Below are 27861 nucleotides of genomic sequence, written 5' to 3'. Positions count from 1 at the left end.
TTGTACGTAAATGGATAAAATAATAAGTTTTATGTAACAGTAGCTTGAACTGTCTCGCACAACGTCTAAAATATTTTAAATGCTGAACCTATCTGATTGGGCTTTATATAGTACACTGCTTACGTCAGCTTCAGCAGCCGCCTGGCATTAGTATAATAGGCCTACACATGTATAGTACACTGCTGACGTCAACTTACTTCAGCAGCCGCATGGCATTAGTATTGCATTGCATCAGAAAATGATGCAATCAACTGTGGATGATGTGAGCATGATGGTATTATGCAATGTTACATCATTATTCCGGATGTTGCTGCAGTCCTACTGGAGAAATTTACACAGTGAAACATAGAAAATGAGGTATATGAATATCTTCAAAACGAGAGCCAATACAAATTTTTCACGGTTATATTCGTGTTCGGCACACCAAAATACTACAGATTAGGGCCTTTTCAAGTCAGTAATGATTTCACTGTTGACCAGTGTTATTTATGTTACATAAAAAAAAATTTTAAATTCCATCCATACCATTGTGTGATCAACTGGTTGATAAGCAATGTCAGAATATCAACGTTGATATACCAGGATTATCAGAAAAACAAAATCTTGTATTAAATGATTTTGTCTTAGTTCCTGTCAATATTGTTGAGATTGAGCTGAATATGGACAAAACTCCATGGATGCTAGGATAACCAATGACGATTCATTCATCACAAGGATTAACCATTTCTGAGTCAGAAGAATATCTCAGCTGCGGAGATTTGTCATAGACTTCACAGAAACTACTGGTAATAGCGATGTTATTGACAATGATATACATGTAGTAAGAAAAAAATCAGTTATAAACAGTGTGACAAAAAATATGCGCAACTTTGAACTCAATGCTGAATTTATCATGACATTGAAAAAGAAAAATTATCATTGTGCAAGCTGTAACAGTAATGTTGTGGCAGTATTCAAATAATAATCCAAGACAATTTACTGTAGACAGAAATAATAGTAATTTCGGTCATACACATAAAAATGTGATGATACCCTATCTTGAATGTAGTTGATGTCGAGGTGCTAGTTTACAAAAGTGAATGCACGGTGGTAATTGTGTCTTCAGGAATTACTTGTAATTGCTTGTATAAAATTCACATTGAGGAGCAGTTAAATCTAATCTGCAGTTTGCAGGTATACCTGTGGATCTTACCACATTATAAATTTTATGTGTTGTAATACTCCAAATAGGACCAGTCACTCTTTTTTACTGTCTTCAAGTTCACCAGGTTCACATAAATAACCGACATCACATTACCTAAAATTGGTTGTTTTTAAAATTCATGTCATTGTATTGGTATGTGTTTTTCTTGTAATTGCATTAATGGGTTTCATAGAAGTTGTTCAAGTAAGTACATTCTTTAACGCATTTATCATACTTGGTTATCTTGCAACCCATTCATGAGATCTAGCATTTTTTTGAATTATTTCCTTTGCATATTGATATCCAAATAACCGCTCAGCAAGTGTTCAATTAAATCGTTCAACAATTGCCTGATCATGATGATATGCAGCATGTCCTCATCTAATATCAGAGATGATACTGCACCAAGAATTTGTTTGCCAGGAACAACCTGTAATAGTTGTGGCCATCGTAAGAGTCCTTGTTGATAAATTCGTTCAAAAGCAGAAGAAACTTCAGCTGCTGTTTTAGTTGATAACGGCTCTGCTTCCTTATATCTACTTTTAATGTCAACGTGTATTGTATGTTAATTGACGTTTTCCAATTTTAATAGTATCATGTGGTAAAAATAAAATATCTGCTTGATGAACTTCAGTAGGAGTGATGACATCAAAACGTGCATGCTGAATTTTTTTAGATAGTGGTAGATAAATTTGCCATATTGCCTGTTGTGCTAACCATTTTGCAGCAACAGAATGTGTAACATTTGCTGCATTAGCAAGTTTACTAATCACTGTTCTACCCCTCCAACATCCTCTTGGGCTATAATAAATCGATTCCATTATTGTAATAATTGGATGATTAATTACCGGCTCCTAATATTAGTTTATCTTTCATTGCAGATCTTACCAACCAATTAGCTAATGATTCTCTTAAAGATTTTTTATATATATAGAATTTAATGCACGAATCAACTTCACATCTGCCATATGTTGTTGTTGTAAATCTTTACTTTTATAAGTTACATCATAAATGTGACATGCTTGATGAATTGTCCATTTAATGGATACTCTCCCGATCTTGGTTGATCTCGCTCGTCAAGTCGGATATCAAGTCTGGTTCCAGGACCACACTAATTATATCCAGGAAAATGTTTTTCTCCTGGGTATTTAGTCCATGGAGTTCATGGTAATTTTCCTAATGAAGTACCAATATCACCATCAATTTTATTATTAGAAATAAATTTATATTTATTTGTACCATATTTTACACATTTACCTGTAAGTGCACACTTTTTATTTTTTATTATTGTTGTTAATCCACTTGCGGATGTGGATGCTCTACATCGAACGCAATATAAATCCATATTATTTATTATATTTCTACAACATGGATGTCAATGATTTCTCAGCGACACGAAAACAAGAGCCAGTAAAACATATGATTACCGAATTCCATTAGAATGATAATAATCGGTCCATCCGGATCAGGTAAAACTCAATTACTGCTTAATCTAATAATGAGATTGTTAAAATGGGATAAGTTGTATTTAGTTGCACCATCCACTGATGATCAGAGATATTAAATGAGTTATTAAATTAAGGTGGCGAAGATGTTATTAATTTTATAACCGATATTGAAGAAGCACCATCTGTAGATGAATTAGACAGATGCATGGATTTATACCAATAAATTTACATGATCCCAGAACAAGATATTCTGTAATTCTTGATAAAATAATTGGTTGATGTAATAATGATCTAATTATAGTAGCAGAGAGGGTGTGACTTCAATAAAACATCCTAAACAAAACGTGCATACTTTAAAAAAAAACACTAACAACAAAAATAAAGTAACAAAAAAACTAACCCAATCAGAGAAACTCTCAGTAAAGTTAGAGGCATCAGTTTGGCGTTATTACACTTATATTTTTCATTTTGTGGGAAGCTTTATTTTTCAAAAATGACGTTTCAGCAAAAAGGTCTGCTGCTAAGATAATTGATAAAAGTCGGGACGAGAAAGGTGCATATTAGAGGTAACAGCAGTGACAAGCACCATTTAACTTGGGTATTGACATGCCTGGCATCTGGTGACTTGTTGTCACCCACGATAATCTTTTGGGCTAAAAGAAACTTAAAAAATGTAAATATCCCAAAGGGAGTTGAAGTGAAAGTTCAACAAAAAGCATGGATGGATGAACACCTAATGTTGGATTATATTGACGAAGTTTGGAAAGCGCACATGGAGCAAGCAACTTCTCTCCTAGTGTTGGATTCATTCTGTGGCCATTTGACTGATGGAGTTAAAAACTCCATGAAAAGAACATGAACAACAATGGTAGTAGTCCTTGGTGGATGTACAAGTAAACTGCAGCCACTGGATGTATATCTAAATAAACCTTTCAAGGGACAGCTGTGGAAAAAATGGTCAACGTACATGAAGGACCAGGCTTCCAAAAATATTATAACCAGGGACGCTGGTGAGGAGGCAACTGAAAAAATTCCAGCCCCTTCAAAGCAGCAGACGATTGACTGGATTTTTTTAAGCCAGTGAAGAGTTAAAGAAGAGAAAGGACATGATAACCAGTAGTTTCAATGTTACTGGTATTTCAAATGCAATAAATGGTCAAGAGGACTACTGCATAATGACAATGAAGCTCCATTGGAAAGTCTTTCTAGTGACAAAAAATGTGAATGGTTTGAGGTTTTGAGCTGGAAAACTTGTGAAACTATGAATGAATTTTTCAGTACATAATTATTTTGCATCTGTTTTGTGCATTTGTCCAGTGTTGGGTCACAAATTAAATCCTTGAAAATAACGTGTTTATAATATAAAAATATTTTTTGATACACATTTTTTTCAACTTGGCTTCAGCACAAGTATCAGTAGATTAATACTGTTCTTGAGCCAATGGGCTTGTCATACACATTTTCAATAACCCATGGTTAGCCTCATTTCCCAATGTAGAGCCTCCTTAATTTGATCTGTTGTGGAGAATCTGGTCTTCAATCCAGTATTTACTGGAAAAGACCAAGCTAAAGGTCAAGCGTATTTAATTAGCATGTATATTACATCTGCATATCCATATGGCACAGTGACAATGGATCTCATAATTACAACCAAAACAATTTATTTATTCAGGTTTTAATTGCCAATGGAATATAAGTGCCCTTGTAGTGTTTACATAAGGAATAACACAACTGACAGGTAACTGAACAATAAAGATTAATCTCTCTCTCTCTCATAACAACAGATTCTTGATTTGGCTGTACCATTATTTGAGACTGAGACCGGATTTGTACATAAGTTTTGTATGTTAGGTTGTTGAGTGTCGTGTGTTCTGTAGACCATGTCCAGGTATGATCCCTTTATTTTTCATACATGGTCATTACCACAAAATGATAATTATTTATTTTACTATAATTTGTTGTACACTGAAATTAATAATTATTTCTATGGTGTAGAAAAAATTACATGAATACAGTATAAAGTTCTCTATCCTAATAATAGTGGCAGAGCCCTACATAAAGTTAGTTTTGTGAATGATAATCCATTTCTAACAAAATTACAAGACTGTCAAGGGATTCTGCATGGACGAACTTGGCAAAAGATGAATGTTTGCGAGTACTGAAACAAATAAAAAGGGAAAATTGTTTAGTAATGACAGCTCTTTTCTTGTTACATCACTTAACCAATCATACAATAAAGAAAAACTATATATAACACAAAGAAAATTATTACTTGCATACCAAAATGTTGGAAAGATGCATGGGTTTATTTTAGGTAATTAGCAATTACCTTGCTTATGGTAGATTAGTAAATTGTATGAACATGTCCATCTCTTAACTTTTCTTTTTCTGCACGAATAATTAATTTCAATCTAAAGTACCTGCCATGCAAAACCTTATAGGTAAGTTCTTCTTGAAAAAAAAAGAAACCTATTGATTCTGGGACTGAAAGAAGTGTGGTTGGTTGGTATAGGTTTTATGCCATTTTTCGGCATATGATAGGCATACATGGCAGCCAGTATATTTGATGGATGAAGAACACAGGAAGAGAAGCTACTGACAAGCTTTCTCTGATATAACTACAATGACTTAGCCTGAGACTCAAACTCGTGTGAACAGAGGTGATACGTCTGTGATCTGTAAAGGCGAGAGTCTCAGATAACTCAGCCAGTTCTGCACACAGATATGGACCAAGACAGTATTTACAAAACCTCTGAAAGTCAGCTCTGCATATACAAGACAGTGTTGATGAAACATTTGAAGAATATCTCAATAACAAATAATGGTACAGCCACAAGAAAGTATTAATGAAAGTTCTAAAAGGCACACCTGTAGCAGTGTTGAAGCCTCTAAAAGCACACCTGTAAAACCATGTTGATGAAGTCTCTAAAAGGCACATCCATATCTACAGGACTTTGTTACTGAAACCTTTACATCTAAAAGTCAGTGTTGATAAAACTTCTAAAGGTACATCTACAAGGCAGTGTTGATACAGCTTCTAAATGTACATCTACAAGATGGTGCTGATGCAACTTCTAAGGGTACATCTACAACACGGTGTTGATACAACTTCTACTGGTACATCTACACAACAGTGTTGGTACAACTTCAGAATCTACAGGTACATCTACAAGACAGTGTTGATACAACTTCTAAAGGTACATCCACAGCTATAAGATAGTGTAGATGAAACATCCAATACTCATATCAACATTTAGAAGACAGGTGTTCATACCAAAGGCATATCAGAATACATGTACTTCAAATGGTTCGTGAGCAATGCCGAATAAAATTGACTATTAAAGTGAAGGTATGACATTGATCAATCAGGCCAATAACTACACAAAATGAAGTAGATGAGATCTATGTACATATTGGTCTGTCTTAAATCAAAGTGCATCAAGATATGTTAATTATTCCCGAGTCATAATGGTAACTATTATTATAATCCAAAATAGTTTGTTTTGTGAGTTTAACACCATTTCTCAGCACATGACATGCAGTAAATTTGGTAGAGGAAGAACCCAAAACCCACAGGGAGCTACTGGCAAGCTTTCTCATATACTCATGTTGGCTGAAGTGAGATCTGAATCCAGGCAGACTGAGGTGAGATGTGAGGGATCTTTAAAGGGGAGTGTTTAAGACCACTCAGCTGCCCCCCCCCCCCGATAGTAAAGGGCTGTAACTGTCATTAATGGTTATGAATTTAAAGAGGTATTTTAAAAATGTATATGTTTATGTACAATGTATTTCACCTAGCCAATGATACTGAATTATTCCAAAGGTCTGTTTAGCTATGCTGGTTATAGAAAGTGCGGACCGGCAGAAAATGGAAAAGTTGATTAATATAAGGGTTTTGCATCTGAATCCAGGGCCATTACTTGACATGTTGTAGCTGAATGAGTCCTTACTTTACTTAGAGGGTAGATGTGTTTAAATTTTTCTCATAGAAATGTTTGCCTTGGTTTTGAGAATGGTCATGGTAGCAGTTGGGGGTATAAAAGATTTCACCAAGTAAAAAATGACAAATAAAAACATAGAGTAATAAGTAAAAATACCACAGTGCCTGTACAAAATATGATTTTTTTTCTCATTTATGTATGGTCACATCATATGAATATACAAAAACTGGTATTGTAATCATAAAGTGAACAAATGAAAGGTATTAGGCACTGGCTGATTGGATACTGACAGTAAACAAGAATATAGTCCCTACATGTGCATACATTGTCAACACACATTTATCTGCCTTTCAAAAACATAGTCAACTTATCCACTAATAATCATTTCATCAACTTTGTTCTCTCTGTCTCAATCTCTGCCTCTATTTTCTTCTCATACACATTATTCTTACAGATGAATCACTCTGTTATTTTCATTTGTTTCTTGTTTTCATTTCTTTCAAATCTAAAACTAGTGCTAATACACATGCACAGTTCTTGGGTAAGTGTGGTGTTGATAAACATGTACAGTAGTCAGGCAAGGGTGATAACCAAGTTTTTGTACATCTTTATCACTTTTGTCATGAACGGTTTGTTCTTCATATAAGACTCTATCTGCATAAATCAACTGCATTGAAATGCACCAGTCAGGAGAAGTCTTCAACTGATTTTAGAAGTCCACAGCTATCCACTCTTTTATGTATTGTCTCAACATGGATGTCAATTAAATGATGTCAAATGCTCTGTAGATGTCACTAATGAAAAGGCCAAGGACTCCACTGAAAAGAAAATTAAGCTTGTTGAAAAGTGTGAAACAAAAATGACATATGAACATTATGGCATCATGGGCCTAATATAACCCACCTGTATGACCAACTTGAAATAACCAGATAATACATAATTCTTGCTTAGTTTTCCTAGCATACAACAAGAAATCTTAAAATTTTGTTTATGCAAACTGGTCTTCTTATTTAAAACATTTTATTCAAAGTCTTTAGCATACAAGTTTACATACCAAGTTATATTTAAAAGCTGTTAAGAAATCTGACCAATCTGATGCCAGATGACCAATCTGATGCCAGATCATGTCATTATTATAGATAAAATATAACTCATAATCAAACTCCTCATGATAATTAAAACCCATATACCAAGCTGAACATGAAGCTCAAGTGGGTCTGATATATCTCACATAATTTAACAGGAGAATGTCACTAAAGGGGCATATGTAGTGTTTAAGAAGACAACCTATACCAAAGTATCTCCCAAACAATGCATCATGATGATTTGACATAATTTACAATAAATAAAGTTGTCAATAATTCATAATGTGCAAAGTATTTTGTCCACAGCTGAAGTAATCCAAGATCTTCCACTTTACAGATAAAGCTTTAATTTAGAGTCTACAGAATCACAAGTCTTTTTCATCAATTTAAATTATAATTCAGCTGTGGGGGGTCTAAAGGCAATGTGTTTCTCTATTCAAGGTAATTAAATATGGAAGTGTTTCCAAAGAAGGCATACTGACATGTATTTTTCATTAATGTAAGAAAAAATCCAAATAATTTGTGAGTAATGGATTGAATTACATATGAAATGCCATTAAATAATGTACAATACATGTGATAACATATGAATGACAACTGTTTCAGGCACTTTAACATGGCAATAGCAACAATCAATCTTTGCTCCACTCAAGATATCAAACTTGCTTCCAAAATATTTAAGAATTTCAAATGTGGCAAATGTTTCAGAATGAATTATAGGATAAACAAATTTACAACTAAAACCCAGTTTTACAAGAAGTATTTTCTTACCAAAACTCAATGCAAAAAATATCTAATATTGTATAAAGAACTTCTGATCCCTAACTGTAACACTGGACATGATATTCTCTCACAACATTTCTTTTTATACTTAGTTATAAATGACAAACTACTAATTTTAATCCTGAAAGTATAATATTCTGCCAATTTTTGTAAACACCTGTTGGATACTGGAACAACAGCTTTTATTGTGATCACAAACAACTTTTTATCTTCAGAGAGCTCAAGGAAGAAATTAGCTGTCTATATTATCAAGGATTTTATGATCTAATGTGTTTCTGCTTGTCCCACCAAAAAAAACTCTCCTCTTTGCTTTCAATATGGCAGGACCTTCTTGCCCAAGCAATTCTCTCTACACTTATTCTGAGAACTTTTCACCTAAGAAGTTGTTTAATATGAGCTAGGTATGCATGTTCAACAATGCCGGATTTGGAAGAAACACCTGTATTTGTTGTTGCTTCCCTTCAGTTGAGAGACCCCAAGTTTTCTTTTAAATTTCTACTGCCATATTTGCTAGATTGTTTATCCATGATTTTTTTTCCAGTTGAGGGGTATAACCAGATAGAAGAACTCTGATCCCTTGCTTTCTCTAAGATCTTGGGGATTATAGAGTTGGAGTGAAGGCATTTGCTTCCAGACTGACCAGTCTGGAACTGGATAGACAAAGATGGACAGCTTTTGTATTCCACCTTGTCACAAACAAGATTTGCATCTGGTTGACCTCATCAAGTGTAGATTTGTCTCAATACCAAGTACGAATAGCCCATTCAGTCTGAGTCAGCTAGATTTGCAGAGACAACCAGGCCACAAAGATATTGATTTGCCCAGAATGTGCAAGTTTTGACTGTGAATGACACATCCTGAAAAAAAAGTTCAAACCAGAAGGCAAGTTCTGGAGATTCATTCTCTCGTTGTCTGCTGATGTGACACTGTCAGATCGATAGAATGTGAACACTCATTTGAGACATATCCACCCATGATTTGAATGCAATCACTATATCTTTTACCTCCTGGAGAATGATCCGTAATACACAATCCTGAATGGGCCATAAGCCACAACACTGGAATCATTTCCAACAGTCTCAAAAAAATGTGGTCCAGGAAAATGAGATCCACTGCTACATGGAGACCAAATGGCAAGGAAATTTCTGGGATCCAATTCTGTGAGCAAACAATATACCACTCAGATGATTTTCAAGGCAAATTCTGGAGACACAGACCCTGTTCACATATATTCTGAACTTGATGTTTAAGTTGGTAAAATGTTGAGATGGGATCATTAGCAGATTTGTCCCTGTTGTCAAGGAATCCAAAGGTGGCACAGAAGAGAAAAATGAAAAATTGCAGAATATTGTCCAGGTGGTAATGATGATAAAACTGATGCCATCTGATCACCACACTAATACTTTCTCATTCACATCCTTTACATCAAAGAATAAGTATCAGCAATATCAACAATACAAAATCTAGGTGTCACTCAACAGTACTTTCTTATAACACCAACATGTAATGAACATATGCAAGGCTGCATATCTGGTGTGTGTGTTTTTGATTTGGGCTTTTAATGTAGCTTTAAAAAAATTTCAGTCATATTGCTACAATGTCTGCAGTTTGGCAGTTTATAGTGATGTCTAGCACTATGGCATCATGCCACAGACATGTAGCATCATGTCCCATATCCTGATAGCAGGCTGACCAGTCCTAACACTAACCTCTTAATGCTGAGCACCTAGCAGGGCAGCTGGTGGTACCATTTTTCAAGTCTTTAGTATGACTGAGCTGGGGTTAAAACCTGCTACCTTTCCGCATCCATGGAGGACTTTAACAACCTGGCCACACATCAGCTTCATTCCTAATTTTCAATTGGTTGATGCCACTAAAACACTTCTGTGTTCCTTAGTACTTTAAAGACAACTATTGTAATTCACTTCTGTCTCGTTTGTGTCAGTATCTACTAAAGAAACTTCAAAAACACAGCTGATCAGATCATCCTTAGAGTATGAAGAACTGAGCACACCTCCCCCTTTCTCCGTAACCTTCATAATCAAACACAAAATCTGTTTCCTGTATTTTGTTGACTGCCTCCAGTCCAGTATATCCAACCTCACATGTGTACAGCCTATCTAAAGACTTACACTCCTCTTCTGACACTTATATGCTGAGTGCCAAGCGAGGCAGCTGTTAGTACCCTTTTTATAAGTCTTTGGTATGTCTCAGCCAGGGATCGAACCCACGACCTTCCGCATCTGAGGCAGACGCTCTAACCACTAGGCCACCGGAGTGGTAAAACAAGAAGGTAGGAAAGGACAAAGGTAACTACTAGGGGGATGAAACGAGAAACACCACTATACTGGCAATAATCAACAAAATGCACAAATATAAAGCAAGGACTGGCAAAAATAAACAAGATGGTATAATATAAAGCAAGGACTGGGGAAAAATAAACAAATAAAGCATAGGAAAAGGATTCAACTGACTGCAGAAATGCTAAAAGTCATCTAAAGTGATAAAATGTTGGGTGCACAAAGGTCAAGGATAAAAAGGAAAGATATTGCTATTGCTGAAGTAGACAAAGATTTCAGACTGGAATCATGTTTTTTTTAATATTCTAAACACACAATTACTAATTAGAGTAATGTTGCTGGACTGTGGAATGGTGCCAGGAAAAGCAATGCAATAACAAATGCTGGTGCATTACTGTTTTATTAAAATAAATTAAAAGACATTAGTTGAGCACACACTGCTAAAGTCATTATTACATTACATACATGACAACCATGATTGCAAATGGGAATACAATTACCCTCCTTAAAAGTTATATGCATCAGATGGCACATTAGAAACCTAATGTACACTGTGAAGTCTAGGAATGTGCAATGCCACATTAATATACAATTACATATAATCTGTGGTATAAAAGATATTAGTAAACTCCTTTTTTCTCCAATGTTGTACAAAGTTTTGCAAATTTCATGGCTTCAACAAGCATCAAATTCCTTACAAATAAATATGTCATCTTCAAAAACAACTCGGCCTACATTCACAGTCATGTACTGAAGTAACAACTAAAATGTCTTTTCTCAAAAACTATGAATTTAAATATCCACCAAAAATAATTTTACAGTATATAATATTCCCAGTCAAAGTATTTCCTTGAGTGCAAAGAATATATAGTCGGGGGAAAGCTAGACTTGAATTTTAGGGAGAAGAGACTTCTCCTTTTGGACAGAACATAGGAGGTAATAACTGAACAGGGAGAAGTGGCACTCAAGCAATATATATATATATATGTGTGTGTGTGTGTGTGTGTGTGTGTGTGTGTGCATGTGTGTTTTCATTCTCTTATCTGAATTATGCCCTCTATTTTTCAATTTGCATATCTACAATATTTTATTTTCAAATAGAAACTCTGTTCTATGTATATAATAATGTGTACGCGTATAAAAATGATCATATTCATATGCAATGTATTTTGGTCACATGACTTTAGAGCACTGTAAGCTATACATGGTATTGAATATTAACTGATAGGGGTAACTAGATTAAAGTACTGTAATTACAAGTTAGTAAAAAAAATGTGTTTCTTTATGAAAGTTCACTATAAAATGGTAGTTGTTTTGTTGCTGCTGTTGTGGGTTTAACGCCATTTTTCAGCACACGATAGGCTATATATGGCGGCCAGTATTAATGGTGGAGGAAGAACCCGGGAAAACCCCGGAAAGAACCACCGACCCACGATAAGCTACTGGCAAGCTTTCTCACATACCCACATTGGCTGAATCTTAGACTCGAACCGACGCAGACAGAGGTGAGATGGCAGTGATCCATAACGAAGAGCGCTTTAGACCACTCAGCCACTCAGGGCCCCCTAAAATGGTAGAAGTATTAGTAATGTCAGGCATTGGTAAAATAGTATTTGCCTTGCTGCTTTTTTCATATTTTTATAAAAATGAGCGAAAACAACTGACCTTACAGTGCTTCTTGATTTCCACAACAGAGCATTATCCCATTTGTTTAGGGTCTACATAATTGCACTTTTATGCCAAATCTTCAATAACATAATATTTGGAGCTTGCTTTCTATGAACTGAATATCTTCTTTAATGTATTTTCCTAAATGTTCATGAAAACAGACATCCCAATATAGTGGTACTTCCCAGAAACAGTGATGTCTGCCATTAGGTAATTTCTCCCTTACAGGTTTACTTATGGTTTCAAACTGATTGCATTAAGAAAATAATGCACACGTGGGAGTTATAATATTCAGGTCACTGAGTCTATTCTTAATTGCTATTTATGTACTAATGTTTAAGTTTTGAAAATAATTTGTATGATTTTTATCATCAAATAATCATCAACTTGCAGAAAAGTGGCTAGTGAAAGTTGCTATAACCAGAGACATATCTAACACATCTCTGCTACAGCTTACACTGGAAAGGATTAATGGTTAATCAGTTATCAAAACACATGCTTGTGAATGTGCAAAGAGTTTGTCGGTGCAAGTGAAATCAACACCAGCTATTTGATGGCCTAATGCCTACATTTTGCCTTGAGTTAGAACACAACACCAGTAATAGCTGGGAACATATCAAAAGCTGCGGTCACCCCATGTACATCTAAAATGTCACAGGGCAAAGTTGTTTTCAATTTCCTAACAGAAAAAGGCAAAGCTTTAACTTTTTTACGTGTCTTAGTCACCCACTTTGCGTGTTAGCATGACCCCTGGTCTAAGTATGAAGCAATGTATAATGCACTCTACTGCATGTTATGAGATGCAACAAAGAGCTAATGGAGGCTGTGGTGACACAGTGGTTAGGATGCTGGACTTGAAATGATGTAGGTTCAAATCCAACCAGCATGTCTACCCAGGTCAGTTACCATGGTGTTTCCTACATCAAGGCACTTTACTCCAAATGCCTCAATACTAAATAACCTGTGTGCTGTGCCATGAAACAAATAAAAAATTAAATATATATTTTTGCTTAGAGGTTTTGTAGAATGCTTAACACTGTAACAGAGTGAATGATTCAAAAATGTATTTGAGTCACTGATGTGTGAGTTGTCACATTTCTCCTATATTTCACTTACAGTGTGGAAAGGATCCTCTTTTAATTATATTACTAAGAAATGATGACAGGAACTGAATACAACGCGTAAATTCTGATTCCATGTCCTGGATTGTCTTCAACCTAGAAGAAACAGAAAATATATCGTTTTAAATACTGTGGAAGCTGAACATAATGCAAAAAAAAAAAAAAAAACAACTAGAAAAATTAATGTAATTCTCTAACCTATAAAATGACAAGTTAAGAGGAACTTACATTATTATAAATCCAAAATAATCTGAATAAAGTTCTACACAAGTCTAAAAGGTTCTGAATCATTATCAGGTCTTTCAATGTACTAATAATGTGCCAACAGTTCTGATATATCGCAATTGCATTGTCCAGAATGCCTTTGAATAAATTCACAATAGTCCCAGATTAATATTTCAGTCAAGAGTCAAAAAGCACTTTGTAATTCTAATTAATATATAAAGCAAATGATTTGCTCTCAAATTATATCTAAACTCATTTGTCAATAGAATCCACCTGACTGAACCAGCCATTGGGAAATTACCTCTTACAATGATTAACTTTAAACACTGTCAACACCTATTTATAGCTCATATGCAATCTACAGTGTGTGTGATTTTGATTTTTTACGTAGCTTTAACAATTTTTCAGTCATATCACTTTGATGTCTGCAGTGTGACAGTTTCTAGTGATGTCTAGCATTGGGGCATCATGCCGCAGACATGAAACATGTCCCATCCAGTCACATTATCCTGACACCAGGCTGACCAGTCCTAACACTAACCTCTCAATGCTGAGTACCAAGCGAGGCAGCTGTTAGTGCCATTTTTGTAAGTGTTTGGTATGACTCGGCCGGGGATAGAACCCACGACTTCCTGCATCAGAGGTGGACGCTCTAACCACTAGGCCACCGGAGCGGTGCATACTACAGAGATGTGCCAAAAGTGTGAACACAATGTATACATAACGAGGACCAAAACTATGGTAAGTGCATCAATTTTAAAATGTGTCAAACAGATCAAACTATGCCATACTGCAAAGCACATGAATTTTGAAAGATAGGGGAGTGTCAATACAGGATATGTATATGGTTCATAATGATTACTAGGCAACTGAACTTCCAGTGAAAAACCAATTTTACCAAGAATCACTTGCACTACAAATTAAAACCATCCAAAATGTTCAAATGTTCTGCTATTTACTTAAGTCCTGGCGAGTGAATTATTTATAATGTCATGTTTGTTCACTTGCAATAACTACTTCATCATTATTCATAAGCATAAGGAAAGCATATCATTCTTATACAGTATCTGCTCAACTCAGGCTTGTTTATATGCATACAACAACTACCTCGGTAACTCGCGCACATCGGGGTCCAGAAACATCGACCGCACTATAAGTGAGGCGCGAGTTATCGAGGGACCTATAAAATAAGCCCAAAACCAATAAAGTGATTGACGACATAATAGAAAAATAAGCGGGGGAGGGGTAGGCAGATTATACAGTTGAATACTCACTATATAATCGTTCTGAGATTAACTGTTAATAAATATTTCTTTATAACGGTGTACTTTATTATCTTCTCATAGGACAACATTAATTTCAGGATAAATTACAGTATATTGAGGCGATCATCGAAAACATTATTCCACGTGGTTTCCATTCGCTTAACATGTGTACCACTTCACACATTGTGTACTACGTCACTAATTTTTATGTTGAATTGGATACATTCTAGTTTTATTGTTTGATCCAAATTAGATGTTTTTTTATATACAAAAGATCGACTCTTTTCGAGAAACAGTGTCGATCGAACGATAGATAGATAGATTTGAATGTGATAGAAGTAAAATGGAAAACAAAAAAAAAAATGAGGGTTAATCGGTACTAACATATTTAATTGGTCTACAAATTTAAAACAACGTAAATTAGAACAAGTTAATACTTGCCGTTTGTGCCACGCTTGACAAATATCAATTCATTTTTTGAAAAAATCAGTTAATTTTTTTTGTTTGTGTGTTACTCCTTGGTTTCTCTGCCGCCGAGCAAAATCCCTCAGATTTCTCAACTGCATGAGCTTTACGTAGTCAACATTTTGGGTCCCCAGCCACCTTATGGCAATATCAAAATATTTGATTGCTTCCTGTGCAGAGGGTTGGGTGTGCAACATCTGCGTCTGCATCACTTTCAACACTTGTGTTACTCTAGTTAGAATCGTCTAATGCTGCAAAAATTTGTTTGCTATAGAAATAATTATAGTTTCATCTGACATGTATTCGGCTGTGGGGCAATCATTGTCAGCACAAATCCACTCCTCCATATCATCAAGAGAAATGCCCATCTCAGGACCATGAGTCTGTACGAATTTCTCCCAAACAGCCTCGGCATTAATGACATCAGTTTCACTGAAACATTCGAAGTCACTATCATCGTCGTTGTCTCTGTTACTGTTTTGCTTTACGTCAAAGGCAGCTCCAAGACCCTTAATACAGCACCTGAGGTCTCTTGTAATCAATTTTTTTTTCATGCAACAAACACTTCCCCAAGTTGTTGATCAAAACAAAGCCAACATGTACATGTAATTAGGTTCTCACAGAAGTACTCACAGATTTCGATGTGACGGTCGATTGACTCTTTTCATGTTTTCAATGAACAGAATATGTTGTGATTATAATGTTTACACTGAAATGGATTAAAGGATTAGAACGTGACTTTCACACAGGAAGATGTTTTACTCGTGTTTATTTCATTCTCTGTTGCCACCTGTTAGCATTTACCAGAAGTTTTCAACGATCGCTATTTCACCAGACTGTTTATTTACAGTATAATGACAACTGTTATCATAAAAACTTACATAATATATGATATCTTTAAACAGGTCTCGCTAGGATTTTAAAACTGGGTCTTTCTGCCTCTGAATTCAATCACTAAATATCAGTACATTTTCTCACTCGGCCACCAGTCAAAGCCTTTGAACTAGTCGCCTAGCTGTTGCATCATGTTCTTTTTTTTTTTTTAATGTACTCTTATAAAATGGCAACAGTACATCAAAGAGTCTTTCAGTCACTGAATTCTGTCATTGTAAAATATCAGCACAGTTAATTGATCAACACATTTTCCCACAAAGCAGGTGGTTGAAACAGGACCGGCACATCTTTGAATTTTCCCGCGCACCTATTACATAAGTACAGAGGACTCCCGCCTCAGTGATGTTCTGCGTCAAAGATCAAAAATTGTGTCCAAATACGCGTAATTAAGCGTTTTCGAAATTAATTCTTCTTTAGAACTTGCAAATTTCAAAATATGGATTATAATTTTACAGGCATTAATCACCATTTACGATGATAAAATGAGCAATGTATCAAGGTTTAATTTATCAATTCTTATCGTAATTTTTTCTTGTTCAGCATTTTTTAAAGATATTTTAAATGCATTTTCTCTGGAAAAAATTGGGAGCCAAGACAAACACTGCATTATAAGCGGGATCACGAGCTATCCGGGCGCGAGTTATCGAGGCAGCGGTGTACATAAATGACTCATTAGATTGCCATACCATTTTAGCAATTTTTGTTTTTAATCTCATTTTTTTAAACCCAAATTTCATTATCAAAAATCTACTTGACTTAAGCAAATGAAAGAAGCAAGCAATTTTCAATAAAGTGAGTCAATTTTCATTTAAACAATTTTGGGCACTGTTGTGTGTGTGTGTGCTGATGTTTAGTTTTGTACAACCTTGTAGATGCAAAATTACTCCTATTCTGCTTGATCTCAGCAATTAAAATGTATTTTCAATGCATCTGGAGAAGGGTATTAAGGTAGGTCATTTCTGGTTTAAACTTTCTGATGAAACTTATTCTACAATAGAAATGCAAGCAGTATTGATGTAAATATTAAACAACTGAAAAAGTTTGGAGATGGAAAAACATCTTTGTAAAATAGTGTCAACAGGTGAATCAAGTTTCAATACAACAAAACTAATTGTTTCAAACTATTTACTAATCACTCACAGGCATCAGCAACATTTGAAGTCATTCATTTGACTTACCTTTGCAACTCATCCTTTGACTAAAACTAACTGTTGATTAGGTTAACAATTGACAGATTGGGAGGTTCATGACACACACAATATTAAATTCAGATCAGGTGGTGAGGTAATTCAGGCAATTCAGAAAGCTTTATTTTGAATCAAGGAATATCAGTTTATTTTTTTGAGATAGAATATTTCTATACCAAATGGTTTCAAATTACAAGGCTAAATACAAAAAAAAGAAAAACACCAGCTTCTGAAATGTCTACTTGCACAATATACAAATCAAATTGGAAGTCAACATCAAAGAAGCTGAGTCCTTGTCAAAACTAAAGCATATACTGTACAAATACTGTGGTTTCTAGACAACCAACATTTGTATTAACTGGTGTGGACCATACTTACATGACTTCATCAATGCCTTGGTCCCATTTTCTCTGGAAATGGAGAGACAAATTCAAAACTTTCATTACTGCCTCCTTTAAAAATCCAACTTTCTTGTGTAGAAGACAGCGCTCATGAATCTTTCTGACATAGTTGTTATGGACCATTATTAACTGATCAAGGTCAACAGCTTTTCCAAGGTCACAAACAAATTCCAGCCCAGTACTATGAAGTATCTGAAAAATTCAATACTGAAATTTATCTAAGAATAACATAACAGGAAGGTCTTCAAGCTGCCACAAAGCCTGCAACAGTGATATGTAATAATTAAACTAGCAGAGCAGCGTAAGTTTCTGGCAAGAATTCTTGGCAACATTGTGAGGATTTGGCATGTTTATGATATTGATGCCTCAGGAAATGTGAAGTCCTTACTCGTCAATATAATGAACATGTTTTCATGATCAACAGCATGTTTTCAGTTAATGCAACAAAATTTTCTATAGACTATTAGGCCATTTTTTAGGTAATAAATATTGAAATATAGGAACCTTATGTGAAAAATTTAGGAAAATATTAGATTTACTTAAAAAATGTATATGAAAATGTTTCTCAGGTATATTTAAAGGTTACTGCATTTGAATGGGAAAATATGAAAATGTTTTTCATAGTAATACTGCACGAGCTGGGGAGTGAAAAATAAGTATTAAAAACATTCCCATTTTCCATATAAATGCAGTAATCCTTTTATTATATGCTCATTTTGTTGTCCTACCTAAGGCTTAAAAATATAAAAAATACACGACAATAAACAAAGTAACAATGTATGCTGTATTCCAAAATAAATATACAACCATAGATTCATCAATAAACAGTCACAATATTAATGCACACATAACACTGTTGCGCAACCTTTGAACTTTGTTGCATGCTTGAAATTAGTTTTTAAAAAGTTCTATTTTCATTTACTTAATATTGAAATTTATATGTGAATGAATGCACAATGAAATTTTTTTTTTCTCCCATTGATCTGGAATGGAAGGATTTTGTGTTTCTGTCAATCCAACTCAATTCTGCTTTACTGCTTGTGATAGACTGGATTTATTAGCCGAGTCAATTTCATATGATGTACATGTGATTTGAGTTCTGCCCGAATCAACACACATTCTGTGCACATGCCATTTACAAGAGTTGTTGCTGTTGTAGGGTTTAATGCCATTTTTCAGCACACGACAGGCTAAACATGGCGGCCAGTATTAATGGTGGAGGAAGAACCTGGGAAAACCTTGGAAAGAACCACTGACCCATGCGAAGCTACTGGCAAGCTTTCTCATAGACCCACATTTGCTGAATCCGAGACTTGAACCCACGCAGACAGAGGTGAGATGGCAGTGATCCGTAACGGAAAGCGCTTTCGGCCACTCGGGGCCCCGCCATTTACAAGAGAATGTTAGGCATATATTGACAGATGAAGCAGTTACTGTGACTGACTACGACACTGTCTTGAAAGAAATTATGGGGAAGATGGACTAGTTGTCACTCATGACAGTAATTGCTTTAACAATAAATGTGAAGCTTTGCAACATCGTTGTGCTGGAATTTCTTAATAACTTTTGGGAAAAACTAAAGACATATTAAACTAAAAGTCAATAACTCATTACATATCTATTTGATAGGTATCATGTGAAAAAGAATAATTGTGAGTTTATGAACCATGTTTTTAAACAGACAAATTGACCGGAAGACAAAAATGCTCACAGAATTTGTACAACTGACACATTCAGAAATCTGATTAATGATCTAGTATGCACTGGAGAATTCCTTCCTGCTTGCTGACAGTCACCAACAATTGTATCAACAAAATTAGACTGGATAAGAATGACAGAGCAATAACACACACACTTGCTCAAACGCTTTAGATGCCCCATTGATATAAACACAAAATACATAATTTCTACAGACGGTCAGGCAATTGTTGTTACACCAAGGACTAATGGACTAATCAGTGTATCAGCTGTGACAATTACTGCTAAAAACAAATATAAACCAGAGATTTCATCATAATGTGCTATATTTTATTGTTTTTGGTTAGGTTTATTTAACCACCTTGTGTAACATTCAAGAGGAACAGAAACTTGAATACTAATGGATTAAGTAATTCATCTGTTTGCTCAAATTATTCATTCATTGAAATATGATACCTTATGTATATAGTTAAATGTAAATATTACATTTTGCCAAATATTGTTTCTCTTTGCAAAAACGATTTCCTGAGTTGTCATTGTCGTCATTCATCACATATCCTGGTTTGTTACACTCAATCTGACTCTTGCATGTACTAATGTTCACTTTCATTCTGTGTATGTATTTCGATTATCATACCTGTCCAATCAAGTAAAGAGAAAATAATTCATATAAATTTAAATCAAAGTTTAGTTTGCTTTTAATTATTATTCAAACAAATGAAAAATGAAATGAAAAATTAATGTATGAGCTGTGATAAATACTGCTAAAAAATCCAAACCTGATCATTGAGAAACACTTCCCAGGAGATTTCATCATAAACAGGCTGTGGTATATATAATGTGACTCAGGCACATCACTGTTACCAGTTGGATTTCTTGGAACTTATCAATGAAAACACAAATGGTTAACAACTCAACTTAGTATTAATCACACAAGTACTTTCACAGAGAAGTCAACACTTTTCTATTAAAAAAATGTTTTCTCCTGTCTCATTAGAATGCATCATAGTCTTTGGGAATCTAAGATTCAGTCTAATAAATCCAACATTCAACACTGTGTTTTGCTTTATTTTGGTTTATCAGTGTATTTCAGTGTATATAGTAACCGGTTCAATTACAGTGCTCAGAGATCTTGGAAATGCTTAATTATGCGTATTTGGATGCCGATTTTTGATCTGGGACGCAGAAAATCACTGAAGCGGGAGTCCTCTGTACGCATGTAATAGGTGTGCTGCAAAATTCAAAGACTTGCCAGTCCTGCTTCAGCCACCTGCTTTGTGGGAAAATGTGTTGATCAATTAGCTGTGCTGATATCTACAATGACAGAATTCAATGACTGAAAGACCCCTTGATGTACATTCATGTTGCCATTATAAGAGTACATCAAAAAGAAAATGATACAATAGCTGGGCGGCCAGTTCAAAGGCTTTGACTGGCGGCTGGGTGGGAAAATGTACTGATATTTACAGTGATTGAATTCAGAGGCAGAAAGACCCAGAGATGTACATGTGGTCATCTATAAAATTAAATCAAATTAACAACTTTAGTTTTCATTATTGTGTTCATTTCTGAGGAGTAATACAGACCTACTACCATGCTGTACACTTGTAGTAAGAATCTGGATAGTGGTATCATTCTACTCAAGAGGATTAATACAGACCTACTACCATGTTGTACACTTGTAGTAGGAATCTGGATAGGTGCTGTAACAAGATAACCGGGTGGGATATTTCGGATTAACAACAGAACACGTTTTGATGACACATATATAGTTTAATGTGGCGATTTATATGAGTAGTGGATTATGAAGATGTGTGCGTATTTATAATCCAAATATTGGATCTATTTAACATAAAAACGCACAGTTTCAAAGATGGAAAAAATATACAAATAAATTAGTTCAGTAACCCTAAAACACAGGATAAATGATTTCACAAATGATTCAATAATGGAAAGATGAATATAGTTCACTCAAATAGTAAACGATGCAAGTCTTTACACATAGTACAAAATGTATTCCCTCAGGTAGCGAAATTATGTCACTAAACACAAGGACGGATATACAATCTATCCTTCCAGTCCTGAATAATACACTGGGTCTTACTAACCCAAAATTAGCATACAGCTAACAAAATACATGTGTGGAGATGCACTCCGTTACCCATGCACCATATCCGCTCCACAGCTCCTCCGAATCAATTTCACAACTGCTATAGACTCCGGACCCTCGGAATACTATGATCACTTGAACAATAGACACTCCGGACACTTGAAATATTAGACCCTCCGGACCCCCTGGTCCTTTGACAGCTCTACAGCTGGGTCACCTTAGTCACTCTTGACATTAGACACTCCGGATGCTAGACATTAGACACTCCGGTACCTTAAACGCTCCGGACACACAGACGTTTCTACACTCTGACAACACCGGACACTCCGGATATTCCTACTCTCAGACAACACCCCGGATATTCCTACCATCAAAAACAGCCCTACAGCTGGAGTTGTGCGAATCCTTTTAGCAGGCTGCTTGCTGACAAAACCATTAGTATTGTCAAGGTCCTTTACATGCAGTAACGTATTTATACCTTTAGAATTTTCGTTTTGCCTTATCGAAGGCACCTTGCACGTGTCGCATAGGACGAATCGTACTCACGATTTCGAAATACATAGACCATATATATAATCACTATCGGGTATTGTTGTACAGCGAAAAGAAACGAAACCCGAGTACATGTATTTAATGAACAACATTTACACCATTCCGTGACAGGTGCATCATTCTCCTCAGAGGAGTAATACAGACCTACTACCATGTTGTACACTTGTAAGAATGTGGATAGTTGCATCATTCTACTTGGAGGAGTAATACAGACATATTACCAGGTTGTACACTTGTAAGAATGTGGATAGTTGCATCATTCTACTCAGAATTAATACAGACCTACTACCATGTTGTACACTTGTAGTAAGAATCTGGATAGTGGTATCATTCTACATGGAGGAGTAATACAGACCTACTACCATGTTGTACACTTATAAGAATGTGGATAGTTGCATCATTCTACTCAGAGAATTAATACAGACCTACTACCATGTTGTACACTTGTAGTAAGATTCTGGATAGTTGAATCCTTCTACTCAGAGGAGTAATACAGAACTACTACCATGTTGCACACTTGTAGCAAGAATCTGGATAGTTGAATCATTCTACTCAGAGGATTAATAATAATAATAATAATAATGAGGACTTTGTATAGCGCCTAATCTTCAGAAGCTCTAAGCGCTTTACAACATTAGACAACACATATAAGATAAAAAACACCGTGAAATTAGAAAACATTAAAAAAACATTCTGAGAATATTAAAGGTAGGAAACATTATTTGTTTTTGCAGTCGAAATAAGTGAGCTTTGAGAGCCCTATTGAATGTGATCACTGTCTTTTTGTCTAAGTTCAGTGGGCAATTCATTCCACATTGCTGGGCCCTGGTATGCAAAAGAACGCTGTCCATATGACTTCGTTTTCATAGTGGGAGTAATGAGTATAGGATTGTCAGAAGAGGAGCATAAGTACCTTGCTGGTGTGTACACATGGGTGAGGTCGGATAGGTATGTTGGACCAGAGTTCGACAGTAAGACGTAGCAAAGAGAACAAATTTTGTGTTTGATTTTGGATCGAATGGATAGCCAGTGTAGGGTACAGAGCAGCTGTGTTTTGAACTTTTTGAAGTTTCTGGAGCAGATATTGAGATGAACCAGACAGAATTGAGTTACAATAGTCCAGTCTTGAAAGTACTAATGAACACATAAGTGTTTTAGTGGCATCAACTGAAAGATATTTGCAAATTGAACTGATGCGTCTCAAGATATGCAGCCTTGCAAATGTTCATGACATGTTGGTGCAATGTGAGAGTACTGTCCAGAGTAACACCTAGGTTTCGTACTGATTGTGTGTGAATTTAATGTTGGTGTTGCTGATATTTATTGTTTGTGGTAAAGGATGTGATTGAGAAAGTCATTTTGTTGTGATCAGAATGGCCTCAGTTTTATCATCATTCATCTGCAGCTTGTTACATGTCATCAATGATTTCACATCAGAAATGCACCTCTCTACGCCTTGGATGGTAGCATCAACTTTAGTTGGATGGCTATATTTGTATATTTGGGTGTCATCAGCATACAATTGGTGAGACACTGGATGATCTATGACACTTGAGAGCAATTGAGTATACTGAATGAAGAGAACAGGTCCAAGAACAGACCTCTGTGGAACACCACAACATAGATCAACTGGGCTGGAGTGTATTCCATTTGCAGATACAATTTGTGTCCTGTTGACCAAGTAGGACTTGAACCACAGTAAGGCTCTATCATGAATGCCAAATACATGCTGGAGACGGTGAATATATCATGGTCTATTGTGTCAAATGATGCAGACAAATCAAGGAGGGTGAGGACTGTAATCTTTCCGCTATCCAACGCAGACAGAATGTCATTAACTACTTTTAGAAGAGTAGTTTCAGTACTGTGGCAAGGGCGATATGCAGATTGTACATTGCTAAAAAGACTGTTTGAATTTAGATGAGATACAAGCTGGGATAGAACAACCTTTTTTAAGATGTTTAATATGAATGGGAGATTAGAAACTGGGCGGTAGTTCTTTAAATCGTTATGGTCTAGTGTTGGTTTCTTCAGCAGAGGCTTTACAATGGCAGTTTTGAAAATTGATGGGAATTCCCCCGATGAGAGAGAGGTATTAATAACATCAGTTAGTGAAGGCAATACTGGATCTAAGCACTCAAGCAGCAGTGATGTTGGAATTGGATCAAGTTCACATGACTTTGGTGCAATCTGCATCAGGATTGTACGCATGAAATCCATAGAGACAGGTTCAAATGCTGCTAATGGTTGCCACTCAAATTCCGTATCACAACTGTCTGGTGATGACGAGTCAATTGAAATTGTGGTGTCAAGCTTATCTCTAATGGTTTGTACTTTGTCAGGAAGAAATTTGTAAACATGTCCGGAAGGTCGACTGCAAACATGTCCGGAAGGTCGACTGGAAAGAAGGTAGTTGGAAGTGGTGTAGATTTGTTCCTTGACATGAGCTTGTTAGTAATCTCAAAGAGCTCTTTACAGCTGGAACTTTCCATGATCTTAGTAGTATAGTGGGCTGATTTCGCTGCATTGACTATATTTGTGACATTCTTCTTAGCGGCTTCATAGAGTTGCTTATGAATAGTGAGTCTGGTGGAAAGCCAAAGCCTCTCAGCTTTATGGTGGTCTCTTTTAGCAGTGCGAAGCTGGTCCCTAACACTGCTATACCATGGAGAGCACTTTTGAATTGATACTCTGTACTTGGTAGCTGGGGCATGTTTGTCAAGCAATGAATGCAGGCAGTTATCAAGTTGTTCTGCGGTAGGAGGTAAGCAAGTTGTTAGGTAATACAGACCTACTACCATGTTGTACACTTGCAGTAAAAGTCTTCATGTCTGATAATGGCAGAAAGTCTGCCTAATATTCACCCATTCTCTGTCCACAAAAATGCACCTGATGTCCAATGGAAGAAGCAGGTAAAACAGCTTTACCTTCTGTTTGATCACAATGGAAATCAAAGACACAAAATATCAGTATGCACTGCTTTTGCATTATGCCAGAGAGTAAGTAAATGGTATTTTCAAAATCCTCCAAGATATCAGCAATGACTACCTAACTGTCATAGAAAAAATGAGAAACTACTTTGCACCAAAGAACTACAAATTTAAAATCTATAAAGTTTGCCAAGAAAAGCAACAAAATGGACAGTTAACTGATGATTTTCACTCAAAGCTGTCAGCTCTCTACAATGTGTGAATTTGCTGATGCCAATAGAGATAGAGACACATGTAATTCAAGGTTGTTTTGTAAACATGTCTTAGACATCATGCTTTTCTGAAGAAATGAATCAGGCAAGATATTCGTGACATGAACTCTGAGACATAAGCAACAGAAACTGAAAAATCTAAGCATGAATGCCAATATCATCACAAAGGAAAGGTCTGAGTCATCACAGAAACACGCCATATTTCACAGAGAAAGCAAGCAATAAAAAAGAAGACAGAAACCGAACATACAGAAATTGCTGTGGCAAGTATTCACACAAAGATAGGTAGTGCCCAGTAATAAAGAAACAATTTCTGCAAGAAGAAAATATATTTTCAATAAATTTGAAGATCAAGACTCGATACAGAAAAAAAGTAAATAAGGCCGAATGACACTGAGACAATGGTACTACATATGAGAGCTCAGACAAAGAATAAACCTTTGATCTGCAATCACCAATACAAAATCAATACCCTTAGATCCACAAAAGCTTCAAACAATGGTAGAAGTATATGAAAAATAATTGAGGTAAAAGATCCAAAGAAAGAGCAGCATTCAATCAAATATTTCAGAACTATTCAGTTTTTGAGGCATCACAAATTATGTGGGATGGTTTATTATTGCCCTAATCAAGCAAATCCAACCATGGGAATGGACTGATAGACACAAGAACGCATTTGAAAAACTGAAACAAGATTTAGCAAGTGATGCAGACACCAGATTGGCACCATTTCTAGTCTTTTAGTGAAAAACCCATGTTGATATGACCATCCTATCAGGAGTAGAAGTAACAAGATTTTCAAGATGACCATAGCGATGACCTTACTGGTTGAAGGAGACTATTTTCATCTAGGACCAACTAGATCATAAGATAAGTTTGTGTGTAAATCTTCATAGTAGTTAAGGAGGAGTAGCAATAACAAACTTGTGCTAATGAATAAATGGATGTTGGACAACAGATGACAGATCAAACAGCAATTGATGTTATGATAAAAATTGGTATGTGTATACATCTCAGCAAAGTCTGTATGGTTTTACTCTGATTGTACTACTAATCCAATTGGTGAGGGGATTCATGTTTACAATATTTGACATATATTTTAGTATCTCAATAACTTCTCCTGAAATGTGGAGACAAATTTGGTATCACAACATGAAACATTACTTACAACACTGGTAACCATGTTTAGAGCACTGACTGATTATGTTCAGGATTTAAGTATGTGTGTCTAAGGGGTTATCTCATATAGTTGTTGTTGTGGGGTTTAACGCCATATTCAGCACACAATAGGCTATACATGGTGGCCAGTATTAATGGTGGAGGAAGAATCCGGGAAAACTCCAGAAAGAACCACCGACCCATGAGAAACTACTGGCAAGCTTTCTCATATACCCACATTGGCTGAATCTGAGACTCGAACCCACGCAGACAGAGGTGAGATGACAGTGATCCATAACGAAGAGTGCTTTAGACCACTCGGCCACTCGGGGCCCCTCTCATATAGTTCCTAATTTTAATAGTGCTTATCAGTTCTATTTGCCAGTATTAAAAAGAGCTTACTTTAAATTTAGACATGATGAATCCCTTAAAATTGCCAAGATCTAAAATGCTGAAAGAAAAAAGGTTTACTGGTTCTATTGTTATTTATGTTAACTTTGTTCTAGCAGTTTAAATTACCACAGTACATGTTCAGAGTTGAAAGTTTGCCATTTATGGATGCCATTTACTGATGTTTATAGAATTTCAGATTGAGCATTTGTCATTTTTGTACATGTTTATGTTATACATGTAACTGAAGTCCTAACATGTCAATTATCCTGAGCATTCAGTTTTTAAAATCACATTTGCTTCCATGAGCCTGTTGCTACGATCTAGGTACATGTACATGTATTTATGATTTGTGAGATCACAAATGTGGATGTAGATACAAGGGTTAGGGTCAACACTGCTCTAGTGGCCTAATGGTTAGAGGGAGGTCACGGGTTCAAACTTCTGTCAAGTCATAACAATGACTTACAAAAATGGTAATAACAGCTACCTCACTAGGCACTCAGCATTTAAATGTTAGTGTTAGGACTGGTAGACCTGGCATCAGGATAATGTGACTGGGTGGGACATCATGCTACATGTCTGTGCCATGATGCCCTAGTGCTAGACATCACAGCTCCTTAGCCAGTTGTACCATACTATACCATATTTTTCCTTAGTCTATATGCATCATATATTTTGTTGTATGCTTATAAGTTAGTCAGATGCTTCTAACTTGCTGATTGTGTGACACAGAGTTGCTCCCAATATATACAAAAGTTGTAAATAGATGGATAAATAAGTTA

At 35.7% G+C, this 27861-nt stretch overlaps 1 protein-coding gene across 3 annotated transcripts in view; it reads right to left on the bottom strand.

The window, feature by feature from the left end:
- Positions 1-4290: 4290 nt before the first annotated feature.
- Positions 4291-27861, bottom strand: part of LOC149784325 (gamma-tubulin complex component 5-like) — a 238976-nt gene continuing 215405 nt past the window's right edge. For all 3 annotated transcript variants that reach the window (XM_089932364.1, XM_089932365.1, XM_089932366.1), the window contains 3 exons: positions 17944-18158; positions 13525-13625; positions 4291-7390 (listed from right to left, as the gene is read on the bottom strand). In XM_089932364.1, the coding sequence (XP_089788490.1) occupies positions 7332-7390; positions 13525-13625; positions 17944-18158 (375 nt within the window). In that variant the 3' untranslated portion in view covers positions 4291-7331. The remainder of the gene's footprint in view (positions 7391-13524; positions 13626-17943; positions 18159-27861) is intronic.

The sequence above is a fragment of the Sinohyriopsis cumingii genome, chromosome 14 (assembly GCF_028554795.1).
Source record: "Sinohyriopsis cumingii isolate HCF-2022 chromosome 14, ASM2855479v2, whole genome shotgun sequence".
NCBI classification, from domain to species: domain Eukaryota; kingdom Metazoa; phylum Mollusca; class Bivalvia; order Unionida; family Unionidae; genus Sinohyriopsis; species Sinohyriopsis cumingii.
This window is presented reverse-complemented; position numbering and strand designations above follow the sequence as displayed.